The sequence below is a fragment of the Populus alba genome, chromosome 9, assembly GCF_005239225.2.
Source record: "Populus alba chromosome 9, ASM523922v2, whole genome shotgun sequence".
NCBI lineage: Eukaryota > Viridiplantae > Streptophyta > Magnoliopsida > Malpighiales > Salicaceae > Populus > Populus alba.
The window spans coordinates 7,932,329-7,948,208 of NC_133292.1; the positions used below are offsets into that span (position 1 = coordinate 7,932,329).

Below are 15,880 nucleotides of genomic sequence, written 5' to 3' on the forward strand. Positions count from 1 at the left end.
ACAATGAGAAAACAAATATTAATTTTTAATGTAGTAGGGCAAAAATATTCTGTTATCTTAATAGTACTGGACTGCTGCTTTCAAATGGTCATCGCTCATCCAGTGGAGAGGTATTATAATATGATGTCCATTTTTGGTTCATTTGACAATAATGTTCTTTCTGTTTATGATTAAACTAATTTAAATTGATTTCAATACTTAGAATTAGGGAGAAAAACCGGTCAAACTTCGATTAGTTTTATTTTTAAAAAATTATTAAAAATATTAAGAATAATAAGAGGCTGAAAAAAATCATTTGGTTCCTACAAATCGAAACATGGGTTAATAATATTTAATGAAAGATAAGGTTATGGTTGTGATAAAGAAACCCACTTCACGGTGGTGCACGCATTATTTTTCGGTTTATATTCTTACGAATTCTTTTATTTTTCATGTTCGATTTTTTTTTTTTACATGAAATTTATTTCCTTCCTAATATCTGTGTTGGTTTTTAAAATAACATAAAGAACGAGCTAAAAACTAGCCAACATAAATAAATAAAAATTTGAAAAAAGGTTTTAATCATTTTAATATAAATAAAATAATTAGAAAAAAGAAATTGATTACATAAATAAATACAAAAAGTATATTTTTTTGAGTTTTTAATCAATTTTTTCTTTCTTAAAAAAAAAAAAAAAAAACAAAATCAACATACTTTTTGATAAGCATCCCTCTCTCTCTCTTTAAAAGTCAAAATTTATAATAATAATTTTTTAAAAATAAAATTCAAAAATTATAATAATTAAGAAGATTTATTCTTTCTGTTTTTATCTACTTTTTAGGTTTAAATCTAACAACTATTATTGAAGGTATATCTTTAAAATGGTTAAAAAGAAATCTTATCTCAATTGATCCATATCATTATCATCATCATTTTTATTATTAAAAAAATAAAAATAATAATAATTTAAAACTAAATTTTTTTAAAAGTTTTTAAAAACAAGTTAACTTCTGTCTGAGATGCCCCCTCTACTAGAAGTGGTATTTACTTATTCTGAAATTAGAAAAAGCAGTCTAACAAACACCGAAAAACTTTGAAAAGAGAGCACCCATCCCTCATGATGTGCAGGAACCATTTTTTGAAGAGAAAAAAAATTTATTGTTGGCTGTCCCCTTGAAGCATATACCTTGCAATCTGTTCTGGCATTGCTTGTGTATGTTCTTGATATTTTTCCATATATATCCCACATGATGTTAGGTGATATGAGGAGAAAGGAAAGGAAATAAAGAGAGAGAGAGAGTCGTGGAGTGCTAATTTATCAATTTTACATTATGATCCCTGATATGCCTGACAAAGTAATCTGATGTCCACTTGGACGAGAAACACTTGTAGCAACTTACAGCTGATTCTGATTTTATGCCCCCCTCTTGATTCTCGCTGTATTAATGCTGGTGCTTAATTTCAGTTTGACCATTTATACTATCAAGAGTGAAGAGAGCAGTCTCCAAGGCTCCATTTATCTTTTCAGATACACCTCCGAGAAACAGAAAGGCAGACATGGCTAGAATGCCAGTAAACGGGCAAAGCTTCGCTCTAGACATTGTAAAAACTGATGAAGATGGTCGCTTAAAGAGAGACGGTATTAGTTTTTTTCTCTTTCTTTAGATCCATGAACAATTTCCTCATTTTCTGTTTCTTTCTCCTTGTTGATTCAGGGTTTCTTTCACTTCATTGTGGCATCCTTCTTCAGTTTTTTGCATGTTTTTTTTTTCCCCTTTGCAGGAAATTTGATGTCTGCGAGTGCACACATCATTACAGCTGTTATTGGTTCTGGAGTTCTATCTCTTGCATGGGCCATGGCTCAGTTGGGTTGGATTGCAGGACCGATTTCTCTTCTAATCTTCTCTTTCATCACTTGGTTCAATTCCTGTCTACTAGCTGACTGTTATAGGTTCCCAGGTCCCCTTGAAGGGACAAGAACCTACACTTACATGGGTGCTGTAAAAGCTCATTTAGGTAGGCAACATCCACAACATATTCAATAACCTTGAAAAATGTCAGTATACTTGCTTCAAAAAGTATTTGAACTCATCATCATCATCATTGATCTGTTTTTCTTTATTTGTTGGTTCATAATCAGGAATTCTGACTCATTAATCTGTCTTGCGCGCTCCCATTTCGCTCTTTATTGGCCATTCTATGGTTGTTAGAACCTCCAAGCTACAGATACTAATCTTTCAATCCCTTTCTCTCTGTAGGAGGAATCAAGTACACACTCTGTGGGATATCTCAATACATAAATCTTGTAGGAACATCAATAGGATACACAATCACCGCGTCTATAAGCATGGCGTAAGCTCCCACAAATTTTCAATTTTTTGATTTCATATCTGTAGCTATTAAAAAGAAATTCAAGAATACAAGTTGTTAACGCCAAAAATCTGGAGATTCTACAGCAATACGAGCATTATGATTCCAATGGAGGAAGGCTGATGAGTAATAACTAGTACGAATATAGAATAATAATTGATTTTTACTATACTGAAGTGTTTTTTTTCCCCTCTCCCCTCCCTTCAATAAACAGGGCCATTAAAAGATCAAACTGCTTTCACAGGGAAGGCCATGACGCAGAGTGCCATGCATCAACGAATATGTTCATGATCATATTTGGGATTGTACAAGTCATGATGAGCCAACTACCTAATTTTCATGAGCTTGTCGGGCTTTCCACCCTCGCTGCTATCATGTCTTTTGCATACTCACTGATCGGTATCGGTCTCTCCATAGCTGCAATTGCAGGTCAGTAATTGACAAAAATAAACCATCAATGCTAATTCACAGGATTAGCTATAAATTTTTCGTGTTTGCTCAAAATATTGATAGTGATAAAAAAAAAACTATGGATAAGTTTGATGTGATATTGTTTTCTTTGTTTTTAAAGGAGGGAACGATGTTAAAACAGGCCTAACAGGAACAGTGGTAGGGGTGGACGTGACAAGCTCAGAAAAGGCTTGGAATTGCTTTCAAGCTATTGGAAACATTGCATTTGCCTATACTTATTCCTCAATCCTTGTTGAGATACAGGTAACTCAATTTATTAGATATCAGCAGATTCAGTACACATACACTCATGAAAGAGAAGTTCAAGAGACAAGGAAGTTAACCAGTTTTCTTTTACCACGAGCAACCCTTTTGCATGAAACAGATTCTCCATCCAAAAGAATGACCTCAAATGACTATTTCCATTGATCACAGGATACACTAAAATCAAGCCCACCGGAGAACCAGGTGATGAAGAAGGCTTCCCTTGTTGGAGTCGCAACAACCACTGTATTCTACATGCTGTGTGGAACGCTGGGTTATGCAGCATTCGGCAACGGGGCACCAGGCAACTTCTTAACAGGATTCGGTTTTTATGAGCCCTACTGGCTCATTGACTTTGCTAACTTATGCATTGTTATTCACCTTGTTGGTGCTTACCAGGTAAATGTCTAAAGTTACAGTAAGGATGCATATTTCATTAACTTCTCTGAGCCCTATTTGGTTATTCCTGTACATTTTAACATCTCCAAAAATCCATAAAATGAGCTCAGATCACAGGAACAAAACCTGAAAAGACGTTATTTTTTACAGGAACAAATAAATTGTACTAATGCTGTGTTGCGTGTAGGTATATTGCCAACCGATATTCAAGCTCGTGGAAGATTCATGCCGCAAGAAATGGCCAGAGAGTGGATTCATAACAAACGACCACCCTGTTCACATTCCATTTTGTGGTGTTTTTCAAGTGAATTCCTTCAGGTTATTCTGGAGAACAGCCTATGTGATAGCATCATCTGTGATGGCAATGACATTTCCGTTCTTCAACAGTGTTCTGGGTTTCATTGGTGCGATATCATTTTGGCCATTGACTTTGTATTTCCCAGTACAGATGTACATATCACAAGCGAGAATTAGACGATTTACCTTCACCTGGACATGGCTAACGATTTTGACTGTGTCCTGCCTGATTGTATCACTTGCTGCTGCCGCCGCATGCGTTCAAGGCCTCATCATGCAACTCCACAGCTTCGAGCCTTTCAAATCTGTTTCTTAGGTTTCCTTTTCCTACTATCCTTTTGTGGCTGCAGGTTTAAACATTATCTTGTGCGAAATAATTATGCAATTGACTGTGATGTTGAACTATTCATCACAATAACGCTTCATTGAGGGCCTATATTATTGTCCTCCGCTGGTATCTCTCTTTTTAAATATGAAGCTAACCAGGAGGACACTTTCCCCCCACATCTGTTATCAGTGGATTACAATAGTAATACACTTGTGCTTTTTTTTTTTTTTTTTTTTTCTTTTAATTAATTTTTTTTAATTTAGTTTTTATTTGATGTGTTAACATAGATTTAGAGAGGTTGGTAATTTATTTTTTATATAGTTATCATGATATTAAAAAACATCTTAACATTTGATTTATATTAGAAGGATTACAGGTTTGTTTTTAAAAAAGTTTAGTTTAATAAAAAATATATTTTTTTAAAAAAAACTAGGTTATTAAACTTTGTAGAGTTAAATGAATCAGTTTGTGGGTTTGGGGAGATGACCTTGATTGCCCCTGTTTTGCGGGTTTAGTGAGGTTAATTTTTTTTCTAATTGAACTTAATAAAATGATCGTTTATTTTTCTATTAATCATATAGTTAAAAATTAGTTTTTTTTAAAAAAACATATTATTAAATTTTAGAAGTTCCATAAGCTTATTGACGGGTTTGGAGTTTAACTTTTTTTTATTTTTATTTTTTTTTTTATTTTTATCCCTCAATATTAGACTGATTGAGAATCAAGTTTCATAATTTGTTTTATTTTGTTTTCTATAGGTTATTATTGTATTGGTTAACACTTAATTTTGTAATCGTCTATTTTTTTGTTATCATATGGTTAAATAAACAATAATTCAAAAAAAAAAAAGTTATTAATCCTGAATAAAGTCATTACTCAGTTTATGGGTTTGACATGTTGACTCGGGTTACCCGATTCACGGTTTAACCAATCAAACTTGATATATATATATATTTATTAGTTTTTTGTCCTTTAATTTTTTAATTATTTTTTTTATTTCACTCTTCTTCAATATTGAATTTGTTGAGAGAAAAAAATTAATGGTTTATTTTTTTACTTTCCATAGAATTATCATGATATCAAATAAACTTTTTTTTAGGGTTGGTGCTTAATTTTGCAAGCATGACCAAAGTCACAGGGTAACCAAGGTTGAATCTAATTTGACATCGTCTCAATATTAAAAAAAAATGTCGTTTTTTTTTTTTTTTTTAAAAAAAAATATCATGTTATTGCTGGTTATCCAAATTGTTTTTGAACCCATTAAATTGAATAATTTATTTTGGATCAGCTTCCATACAATTTAATTTAAAACTCGAGTCAGGCAAGGAGATGGATCTGCAGCTTTCAAGATCAAACCGTGTGATTAGATTGAGTGATACTTCTAAAAAAATTTCTATACTCTTAATATTTTGTTTTAGTTTTAAAAAGGAATAATCTGGCCCACAACAGAACGATTACGAATATAATAATAATTTTTGATTTTCCATTGTATTTTACTAAAAAAAATTAAGAGATTTTAAAAATCATGTTTTCTGTGATTTTAAAATTTGGTAGTAATTTAAGAATGTGAAGGCCTTCTGGTAAAGTCTAGAATTTATGTTTTTGAATTTGATTTTAGGTTAGTTTATTTATTTTTATTTAATTTAGAACTCATTTAATTATTGCTTTAAAATTTATTTAAGATATTTTTCTAGTATAAACAGCTTTAAAAAATATAATGTTGAGTAATTAGAGAAAACATTTCCCTAAAAAAACACGAATTAAAGTTCTTAGTGTTTAGACCATTGTCTTTCTTTATGCATATTATTTTCTTGTATTGTTTTTTTATGTATTTATTATCAAAGCTAAATGATTCATGGCTGTTAGTTGTTGTATGTTATTGAATAGGCATTTTGATAGAAGCTAGTGTAGGATGAGATATTGATGGGGGGTTTCTATCCCAAAAAATATATTTAAAAACCAATGATAAAAAACATATAGAGACAAATTACAGATTTAATGAGTTAGTTGACAGGTACAAGGAACTTGAGAAATTAGGAGAAGAATGATCTTACATATATGACTAGCTTTGAGAACTCTTTCAAAGGCATGAGTATAAAAAAATAGCATTTTGATTAAGAAGAAGCTCAAGATATCTTTGAGATTAAAGATTGCAAAAATCCCAAAATTTGTATAATATAAGATTTACAAGGTTTATTTCATAAAGTGAAGGATTTTTTTTATACCCTTAAAAAATTATCTGGAGTTAACTTTGAAGATATTAAAGTAATAGAAATTCTCAACCACAAAGAAGTACAAAGAAATAGTGGACATATTAATTATTTTGAACAATTAAGTATTTAAAGTTGATGCTTGAAGAATTTCAAGATAGTTTTGGTATGCTCAACAAAGATATGATGCCGAAACATAATATATGATTTGATGTTAATGATAATAGCGGCAACATCCCGTGGAAACATGATATTGTTCAAGAATATCTAGGTAACAGCTTACGCATTGCAGCATGAGGCGGTTTCGCATGTAAATCTTAAATGTATCATAGTTCAAATGCTGATACATTTGAAATCAACCGAAAACAGGCAACCGTAATTTTAATGTTTTATGCTAAGACATCCTACAGCATCTTCAGAAATTTAAAGTTATTTTCAAAATTTGGAACAGGCCCATTTCTCTCCTCGAAGTTGTAACTCTTTCATTCGGAGATTCAGATCAACTAATGGCAATGGAACCGATTAAAAAATAAAATAAAAATCTTTCAATAACAGACGCCCATCACATTCCATATAGAGTAGACAACAGTAGATTTAGCATACGAAGGTAGGTTTTTAAACACCTTTGAAACAATAAAAGCTTCAAATGGTGCAATTACATGTCGATTTTCATTAAAAAATAAAATACAACATATGGCAATGCCATACAGAAACACGCATCATATTAGGCTACACCCCCATTACGAAGCACTTCACATGTACTCGTCACCTTCATCGTCCTCACCCTCAGCTGATTCAGCGCCAACCTCCTCATAATCCTTCTCAAGGGCGGCAAGATCCTCACGAGCCTCAGAGAACTCGCCTTCCTCCATGCCCTCACCAACATACCAGTGCACAAAGGCACGCTTGGCGTACATGAGGTCAAATTTGGAGTCAATGCGAGAGAACACCTCAGCAACACTGGTAGAGTTGGAGATCATGCAAACAGCCCTCTGCACCTTGGCAAGATCACCACCAGGAACAACAGTGGGTGGCTGGTAATTGATACCACACTTGAATCCAGTGGGGCACCAGTCAACAAACTGAATAGTACGCTTGGTCTTGATCGTGGCAACAGCAGCATTAACATCCTTGGGAACAACATCACCACGGTACATCAGACAACAGGCCATGTACTTTCCGTGGCGAGGATCACATTTGGCCATCATTGATGAAGGCTCAAAAGCACTGTTAGTGATCTCAGCAACAGAGAGTTGTTCATGGTAGGCTTTCTCAGCAGAGATGACTGGTGCATAGGAGGAAAGCATGAAGTGGATTCTTGGGTAAGGGACCAAGTTAGTCTGGAATTCAGTAACATCCACATTCAAAGCACCATCAAACCTCAGAGAGGCGGTCAAGGAGGAAATGACCTGATATTACAATACAAAAAGTCATGTCAGATCTGTACTGTTTTTAAATTTGAGAAAGCTACAGATGAATATTATTGACACGTACAATAACATTCTGAGCGACAATAATTCCACAAAGGCATCCCAATACATGACAGATAATATACCTGAGAGATAAGCCTGTTGAGGTTGGTGTAGGTGGGTCGTTCAATGTCAAGAGAACGCTTGCAGATATCATAGATAGCTTCATTGTCAAGAAGCACAGCCACATCTGTGTGTTCCAAAAGGGAGTGAGTTGAGAGAACACTGTTGTAGGGCTCAACAACAGATGTGGACACCTGAGGAGATGGATACACGGTGAAACCCAACTTGGATTTCTTTCCATAGTCAACAGACAAGCGCTCCAAGAGAAGGGACCCAAGACCAGATCCAGTACCACCACCAACAGCATTGAATACAAGGAAGCCTTGCAGACCAGTACAGTTGTCAGCGAGCTTTCGGATACGGTCCAAGCACAGGTCAACAATTTCCTTGCCAACTATAACAACAAAGAAAATCATTAGAATCACGAAATCAGCATCAGATAAAAAGTTTGGAAAGGAAAAAAAAAAACAGAAAGACACTTACTGGTATAGTGTCCACGGGCAAAGTTGTTGGCAGCATCCTCCTTGCCGCTAATAAGTTGTTCAGGGTGGAAAAGTTGGCGGTAAGTTCCAGTCCTGACTTCATCAATGACAGTGGGCTCAAGATCTACAAAGACAGCACGAGGGACGTGCTTCCCGGCACCAGTTTCACTGAAAAAGGTGTTAAAGGCATCGTCCCCTCCACCAACGGTCTTGTCACTGGGCATCTGACCATCAGGCTACAGGAAAAAAATACACAAAAACATTTATTAGTAATTCATATACAAAATTGAAAAACAAAATAAAAATAAAACTTGAATATACATAATAATAAGTAGATTCTTTTTCCTTGATAAGAAAAAACAACTAAGATTTTGAAACGAACATCGATAATGGATCTAAGCAATATTTAAAAAATCAATAAATTAAAGAATTATACCTGAACCTAAAGATATAAACACATTTGAAAACAATAACTAACAGATAAGATCAAAACGAAGATAAAAAAATTCACAGATCTGATATAAGCAAAGGAAAACTCAACCAAAAATCGAAAATCCAAATTCAAATTATTAAAACGACACCGGTAAAGCACAGATCTAACTAAAAGCCGAACAATATCAAAAAATAATCCACAGATCCATATAAAACACACACAAATCTTAAGATTTAGACACAAGCGGGAATTTATACGAGCATAAAGCATCGGATCTACATGAAATGAAACCAGGATCCACAGATCTGGTGAGATAGAAGGGGAGAGAGGTACCTGGATGCCATGCTCGAGGCAGTAGAGTTCCCAGCAGGCATTTCCGACTTGAATACCGGCTTGACCAATGTGGATCGAAATGCACTCTCTCATTTTCGCTGATTAAAGAAACAACAAAGATAGATCTGATTGTTGAAGAAGGAGATTAGAGCGAAGACGTTTATGAAGACGCCTTCTAGAGATCACTCTGTAAGAGATGGAAATGACAGGGGGATTTGGGTGGTTATTTATATCAGAGATATTTGGGGATTTTTAACCGGGGTTGGTTAAGATAGGGCAAGAAACGGCCATCATCGATGACGTGGTCGATTGTGATTGAGTCTTATTAACTAAAGTTAGGTTTTCTGTCTTTTCAATTGTGTTTAAAATTTTTGCCGCTCGTGGCCAGCTAATAAGTCCTTTGATTCCATTGGAAGGAAGGTGGATAGGGTGGACCTGGACACGTGAACCTTACCTGGGCCTGTTTGGTAGTTAGTGGTGGCCTTTCCCAATGGCTGTCTTTTTAATTTTAGGTGCATTTTTTTTAAAGTAAAAATAAAGGAAAAACAATCATGTTACCATTTAAATGCTCCAATTAGCTGTCTGACAAAAAAAAAAATAGTAATTAAAAATAAAAACATTGAGCTTTTACTTCATTGTGCAGAGGGTTTGGGGGTTTGTATTTATAGATACTTGTTTGTAAATATATTAAAATATTATTTTAAAAATTAATTTTTTATTATTTTTAAAAAATTATTTATAATATTATCATATAAAAACAATCTAAAATATATATAATTTTTTTTTAAAAAAATAAAAATTCCTAAAACAAGCTACACCGCAGCCCTAAACAGCATCTAAAATACCCAACAAGCTTAGCAGTTGCGCCTAAATTGTTGAAGGATAAAAGCTAACTACAATCTTTTATCATTCATATTAATGAGTACATGGCTAGCGTCTATCTATTGAAGATATAAAAGGGGAAATTGCCCCCGTACGTTCGATTTAATCTCCTCCAGTTTCTACAAGGATTCATTGATCTGGATCTTTATGCGGGGAACCCTTTCTCACATGAGCAGATTATTTCCGCTGCAGCAATTTTGACGCATGAAACCTTGAGATGAAATCTTTTCATCATCCTTGATTTGGGAAGTTTGATTACGAGGATGCTTTTATTCTTGAAGAATGTCATAAATACAAGTACATTTTCATCAAGCTGCAGGCTGCGTGCCAGTCCATACACGGGGGTCATCGAGTTCATTCTTCCTGAGATTACCTCAGACCACATCCCGCATTTCAAGCACCAACAAGTATGGTCATGTTTTCAGAGACTGCCGAGTGTTTTGTGAGGAAAGCAAGCATACACTACGAGGACATAGAAATAAATGTCCGCAAGGCTCACAAATCACTACGGCTGTATCTAGTAAAGTATATTATGACACAGTTGGCTTACAGCAATATTTCCATGCACATGAACTCAAGGCCGGACTTGCTAAGCATTAATGACCTAATTTTAAAGCATGGTTCAACAACAGTGGTTAAAACTGTCGGGTCCTTCACATTTCAAACTGTAGAAACCCCAAGCTTGGTTCAGAGTGGTTCAAGAAGTTCCACCAGCAGGAGCAACTACTATGCCAGAAGGGCATAGAACAGCTAATATCCAATGCCATAGAGTGAGAGAAATCCCCTCCTCTGGATACAAGTGCACATAATTTCTACATTTTCGATGATTTTGGGAACGAACAGACCCAGGACATACAGAGCTGCAAAAGACATGCACACTGAAGTAGCATAACAAACAATTGAATCATTCTACTCATAGCTTTGAATGAAATGTATAAAGTAAAAAAGAAAATCAAGTATAACATACCAAGTATTACCTCAAGAAAAGCTTTCAGAACCCACAAAAACGCCGGCAATAAAACTCCATTCACCGAAAACTCCACCTACGAAATTAATCCCCGAAAAGAAAAACAATTCGCCATCATTTTCATCAAATTAATTCAATGAGAACAAATTCACAATAATCACCAGTTTAGTGGATAAAGGAACGGGCAAAACCGATCGGACGGCCTTTCTAGCACGTTTCGATACCTTCTTGAACACATTTGAAACAAACTTAACCAACAGATCCAAACTCCTACCCCCCCCCCCCTGTTCGTCGTCGTTATCGTCATCGCCGTGATGGTCATCGAATTCAGAGTTGATAAAAACGGCTCCAATTTCGAGGATCATCTTTATCGGATAATCTTCTAGAAGATAGAAGAAGGAGAAGAGAAATAGGTGATCAGGATTCTGTATGTATCCTGAGCATACAGAATCACGCTCTGTGCATTTGATCAAGATTCTGTATGTATCCTGGACTAGTTTTGCCGCCGTTGACAGATATTCTTAATTTGTGACTCTTCCACCGTGCTTCCCACGCCTCCCAGGAATGTGTTTGTTCTGATTTGCTGTCTTTGTCCTTTGTCCTTAGCCAATGATGTAGAAATTGGCGGAGGAAGCGATGCCGATTCCTGTCAGCGCGATAGCGCACATCAAAAACTATATATAAAGAAAACGATTTCAGATATCTCCGTGGAAGGTTGGTAATTACTTTAGGTCTTCCCTTAACCATTAAAACCAGACAAAAATAAAATATCTATTATATTTTATTGAGACTTCAAATTGGCTGGGTCTAGGATCCTTTGTGAGCCTTCTCATTAATTTCATCATGTGTTAAATAAAATAAATAAAGAATCCATTGTCACTGACTGATGAAACAATTAATAAAAACGTTTTTCTCAATGTTCAACAAAATCAACCTCCCGTGAATGCTTTGAATGGAAGTAAGAAAGAATAAAAATAAAAGAATGTTTAATTTATTGTTTTAATTATGACTGACTATTAAAGCCCCATTCCCATAAAACAATAAATTAAACATTCTTACTGAATGCACTTTATCAAACTACGAAGACCGAAAATTTTTATCCTGAGAGCACAAACATGTCTTCTCTCAATTCCAACATGTCCTCCAATTCAAATCTAAGCTTCGATGAGCATCGATGGATAATTAACATCCGTCGAACACTTGAGGAAGAGCTCGAAAATGATGCTGAGATTCCTGTCTGCATTTTCAACGTCCCGAAAGCTCTAATGACTAGTGATCCGGATAGCTACACTCCACAGGAAGTGGCAATTGGTCCTTACCATCATTGGCGTCCGGAGCTCTATGAGATGGAGAGATACAAGCTCGCCGCAGCAAAAAGAACTCAAAAGAAACTTCAGAGCCTTAAATTTCAACATATCGTTGATCACTTGTCCAAGCTCGAGTTAAAGATTCGAGCCTGTTACCATAAGTTCCTAGATTTTAGCAATGAAACTTTGACATGGATGATGGCAATCGATGCATCATTCTTGCTAGAATTCCTGGAAATCTATGCCATCAAAGAAGGGATCGCTATCACAAGAGTTTCTTCAAGATCAATGTCGCATTTGGTTGATTATGCTGGGAGAAAATCAGCTCATAATGCGATTCTCAGAGATATGGCGATGCTCGAGAATCAAATCCCATTGTTTGTGCTGAGAAAAATTCTTGAAGTGCAATTATCATCTTTGGAGTTGGCCGATGATCTGCTATGCTCAATGTTGTTAGGATTTTGTAAAGAGCTTTCTCCATTCAAGATGATGCAGGACATTCCCAAGATTCATATATCTCAATGTGCACACTTGCTAGACTACTTGTATGACATGATTGTGCCAAAAGTTGAAGCACCGCCAGAGATCATAAGTGAGGCTGATGATCAGCCTGATGCAATGGAAGGCAGATACAATCCATCCGGTAATTCAAGTCACATAAGAGATCTTTTCAGTGAGATTTGGAAGATAATCACAAGGCTCAACAAAGGTCCGGTACGCGTTCTCAAAAGATTGCTATTTTCCCGGCCTTTTAAAGTCATACTTAAACTGCCTTGGACAATCCTCTCTAATCTTCCTGGCTTTTCAATCTTAAAACAACCTCTTCAACACTTGTTCTTCTCGCAAGGTCAAGAAGAAACCCAACCGGAGAATGAGAACTCGGATAATGAAGTTAACAGGCCTCCATTGGTTGAGGAGATCACAATTCCTTGCGTCACCGAGCTGTCCAAATCCGGGGTTTGTTTCGCACCCACTACTGGTAACATCCTGAGCATTACTTTTGATGTCCAGGCAGTTACTCTTTACCTTCCCGTCATCAGTTTAGATGTGAACACAGAGGTGGTCTTAAGAAACTTAGTAGCATTCGAGGCATCAAATGCATCGGGACCGTTAGTTTTTACACGTTACACTGAATTAATGAATGGGATAATTGATACCGAGGAGGATGTGAAGTTTCTAAGAGAAAAAGGTATCATTTTGAACCGGTTAAAGAGCGATGAAGAGGTTGCCAACTTGTGGAATGGCATGAGTAAATCCATTAGACTTACCAAAGTCCCTTTCTTAGATAAAGTGATTGAAGATGTTAACAAGTATTATAACCAGCGATGGACGGTAAAAGTTGGGAAATTTATGAAGCGATATGTGTTTGGTTCTTGGCAATTTCTCACATTGCTGGCTGCAGTTTTTCTCCTGCTCTTGATGACATTACAGGCCTTTTGTTCTGTCTACAGATGCAGTCGCGTGCTTCACATTAACAGTACCACTTAGACTGGTTGTCCCGTATGCTTCAAGTGTGATCAACTCTACCGAATGATGTTTGTTTTTCTTTTCTTGAGAGTGTACGTGTGAGATCTTTCGGGTGATGATTTCCGCCATACCCTGTGTGCTTGTAAAGGAGAAGGTTGGATTTTGTGTATCTTCACTTTAGGAGAGAATATGGGAGTGTAATGATAACAGGTTGTATTGATATTTCTTAATATAAGGATTAATTGTGGGTGCTCAATCTCTTTTCAGCTCTTTTCTTCAATTTAGATAATTAATAATAATATGTATTTGGATGATGATGATGATGATGTTTTTTGTGTTTCTTGTTTTGATCTGGCATCGGATCCTACTATTACTATTAGACATGTTGATCGCTATAATCTTATGCTTTAAAACAAGATTAACCATCTAAAGCTATACGGTATAATATACAAAGAATTAATCATGGAGTACAACTCAGAGACACCACCATAGCCATACTTTTCTTGGCCTTTTCCTTTTTCTTTCTTTTCATCGGAGACTTGTCCCCGGTAATGCTTTTTAATATGGAAATATTGCCCGGTCCCGTCCATGATAATCAATCACGATCCAAGACCTATAGAAGTTTTCCAACCCGCCACTAAAGTTGCAGGAATTATAAATTCTTGAAAGTGCAGTGTTGTAGCCCTACTTACGAGCTTACATAATCAAGCTATGAGTAGATTATTTACCTGCGTTGTTGTATCGTGAGTAGAATCGATTTTTAAAATATAATTAGAAGAAAATAGAGAAATTCATAGAAGCAAGGTTTGCTGAACAGCTCCTTCTGTTTTACATATGTATTTTATAGATGATAATTTTCTATTTTTTAAAGCTATTACACAGAAAAACACCGCGGTTTATCACTTGCTTTAATAATACGAGATAGCTTATGGTAGGCAATTAATTTCACAAAATCTAGTATCTATCATCGGCAAAAATATAAGGGATGAATGCATATCACACATCTTGAATATTTTAAAGGTCAACAACCTTTTAAATCATGGAAATATCTCGGATTTTCATCCCTGATTGATAGAAATAAAAGGGCAATTTAATTTTTATTTTTTCCGTGATCAATTATGAAAAAGGATCCATGGTTAGCGAAACAAAATGTTGTAAAAAACTCAAAAGAGTGTAGTAATTTCTTTAGTGATCCAAGCCATCCCAACTTATAAATAAGAGTCTTCTTATTGTCACTTACATTATGTGAGGAGTTGGAGAGAATGATGAAAATACTCTAGTGGGGCAATAATCTTCAAATTAGACATAAATTAATTGGAAAAATATGGGGTAGGTTATGCAGATCAAAGGATAATGATGAACTGAGCTTTTGCAATATGTATTGTTTTAATCTGGCATTACTTGGCAAGCTGGGATGGAAACTAATGGTTGAACCTAACAGTTTAGCGAGCAAGATTCTCAAAGAAAAATATTTTCCCATGGGACTTCTTGAATTCTAAATCAGGGCATGGTCCAAGTTTTTTTCGGAGTAGCAATCGTGGCTCACAAGAGATTGTTAAAGGGGGAACTAGATGATATATTGATAAAAAATGTTTTTACCAAATTAGTAAAAAAAATAATTAAAAAAACATCAGGGTTATTTTTTTTAGATAATAATCTTATCTTGTTGTAAATGATGCTTTTACTACAATACTAATAAAGATAGAAATGATTATTTTCGGTTTGATTTGGTTTTATAAAAAAAAAAAACTAACAAATTGATTTTTTTTTAAAAATCGAAACCAAATCAAACTGATCAGTTTCAGTTCGGTTCGATTTTTCTAGGATAAAAATTAATTCAAATTGGTTTAGCTTGGTTATTTTGATTTGACTTGATTTTTTGTTTTTTCATTTTTTTGTTTTTTTTTTTTCATGGCTTATTTACCACCATATATTCATTTCTTCTGTATTTTTTTTTATTCATTCATGTTAATTGTTAAAGTTGTTAAAATGACATGTTTTTTTTTTAAAATAAAAATCCTCTTTCTCTAAGTACCTTTCAAAAGAAACTAAACATAATAAACTTTTAGTGCAGCTGTATCAGTGTAGAAATTTGTAGTTGTAAATTTTTACAGCTCTTGGTCTTTTTTTTATATACATGTAATTTATTTTTTTCTTTTTACTTTATACGTGGCTTATT

General features: G+C 34.8%; 3 protein-coding genes across 4 annotated transcripts; 2 read left to right on the top strand and 1 right to left on the bottom strand.

Annotated features, from left to right (window-relative positions):
• Positions 1–1,770: 1,770 nt before the first annotated feature.
• On the top strand, positions 1,771–4,258 carry LOC118059073 (amino acid permease 6). Its single transcript, XM_035071886.2, has 6 exons — positions 1,771–1,996; positions 2,239–2,332; positions 2,565–2,779; positions 2,922–3,064; positions 3,236–3,463; positions 3,651–4,258. The coding sequence occupies exons 1-6, from the start codon at positions 1,771–1,773 to the stop codon at positions 4,074–4,076; spliced, it is 1,332 nt and encodes a 443-aa protein (XP_034927777.1). The 3' UTR covers positions 4,077–4,258.
• Positions 4,259–6,820: 2,562 nt separating this feature from the next.
• Positions 6,821–9,284, bottom strand: LOC118059074 (tubulin alpha chain). Of its 2 annotated transcripts, XM_073411403.1 has the most exons (5): positions 9,079–9,284; positions 8,314–8,548; positions 7,854–8,224; positions 7,247–7,707; positions 6,821–7,164 (listed from the first exon to the last, which is right to left on the bottom strand). In XM_073411403.1, exons 1-5 carry the CDS (start codon positions 9,169–9,171, stop codon positions 7,023–7,025), a joined length of 1,302 nt encoding a protein of 433 aa, XP_073267504.1. In that variant the 5' UTR covers positions 9,172–9,284; the 3' UTR covers positions 6,821–7,022. The 2 variants fall into 2 exon arrangements, with proteins under 2 accessions (XP_073267504.1, XP_034927778.1); XM_035071887.2 differs by having other exon boundaries at positions 6,821–7,707.
• A 2,709-nt stretch (positions 9,285–11,993) lies between these two features.
• LOC118059075 (putative UPF0481 protein At3g02645) lies at positions 11,994–13,985 on the top strand. The gene has a single exon (XM_035071888.2). It carries the CDS (start codon positions 12,043–12,045, stop codon positions 13,720–13,722), a length of 1,680 nt encoding a protein of 559 aa, XP_034927779.1. The 5' UTR covers positions 11,994–12,042; the 3' UTR covers positions 13,723–13,985.
• Positions 13,986–15,880: the final 1,895 nt, after the last annotated feature.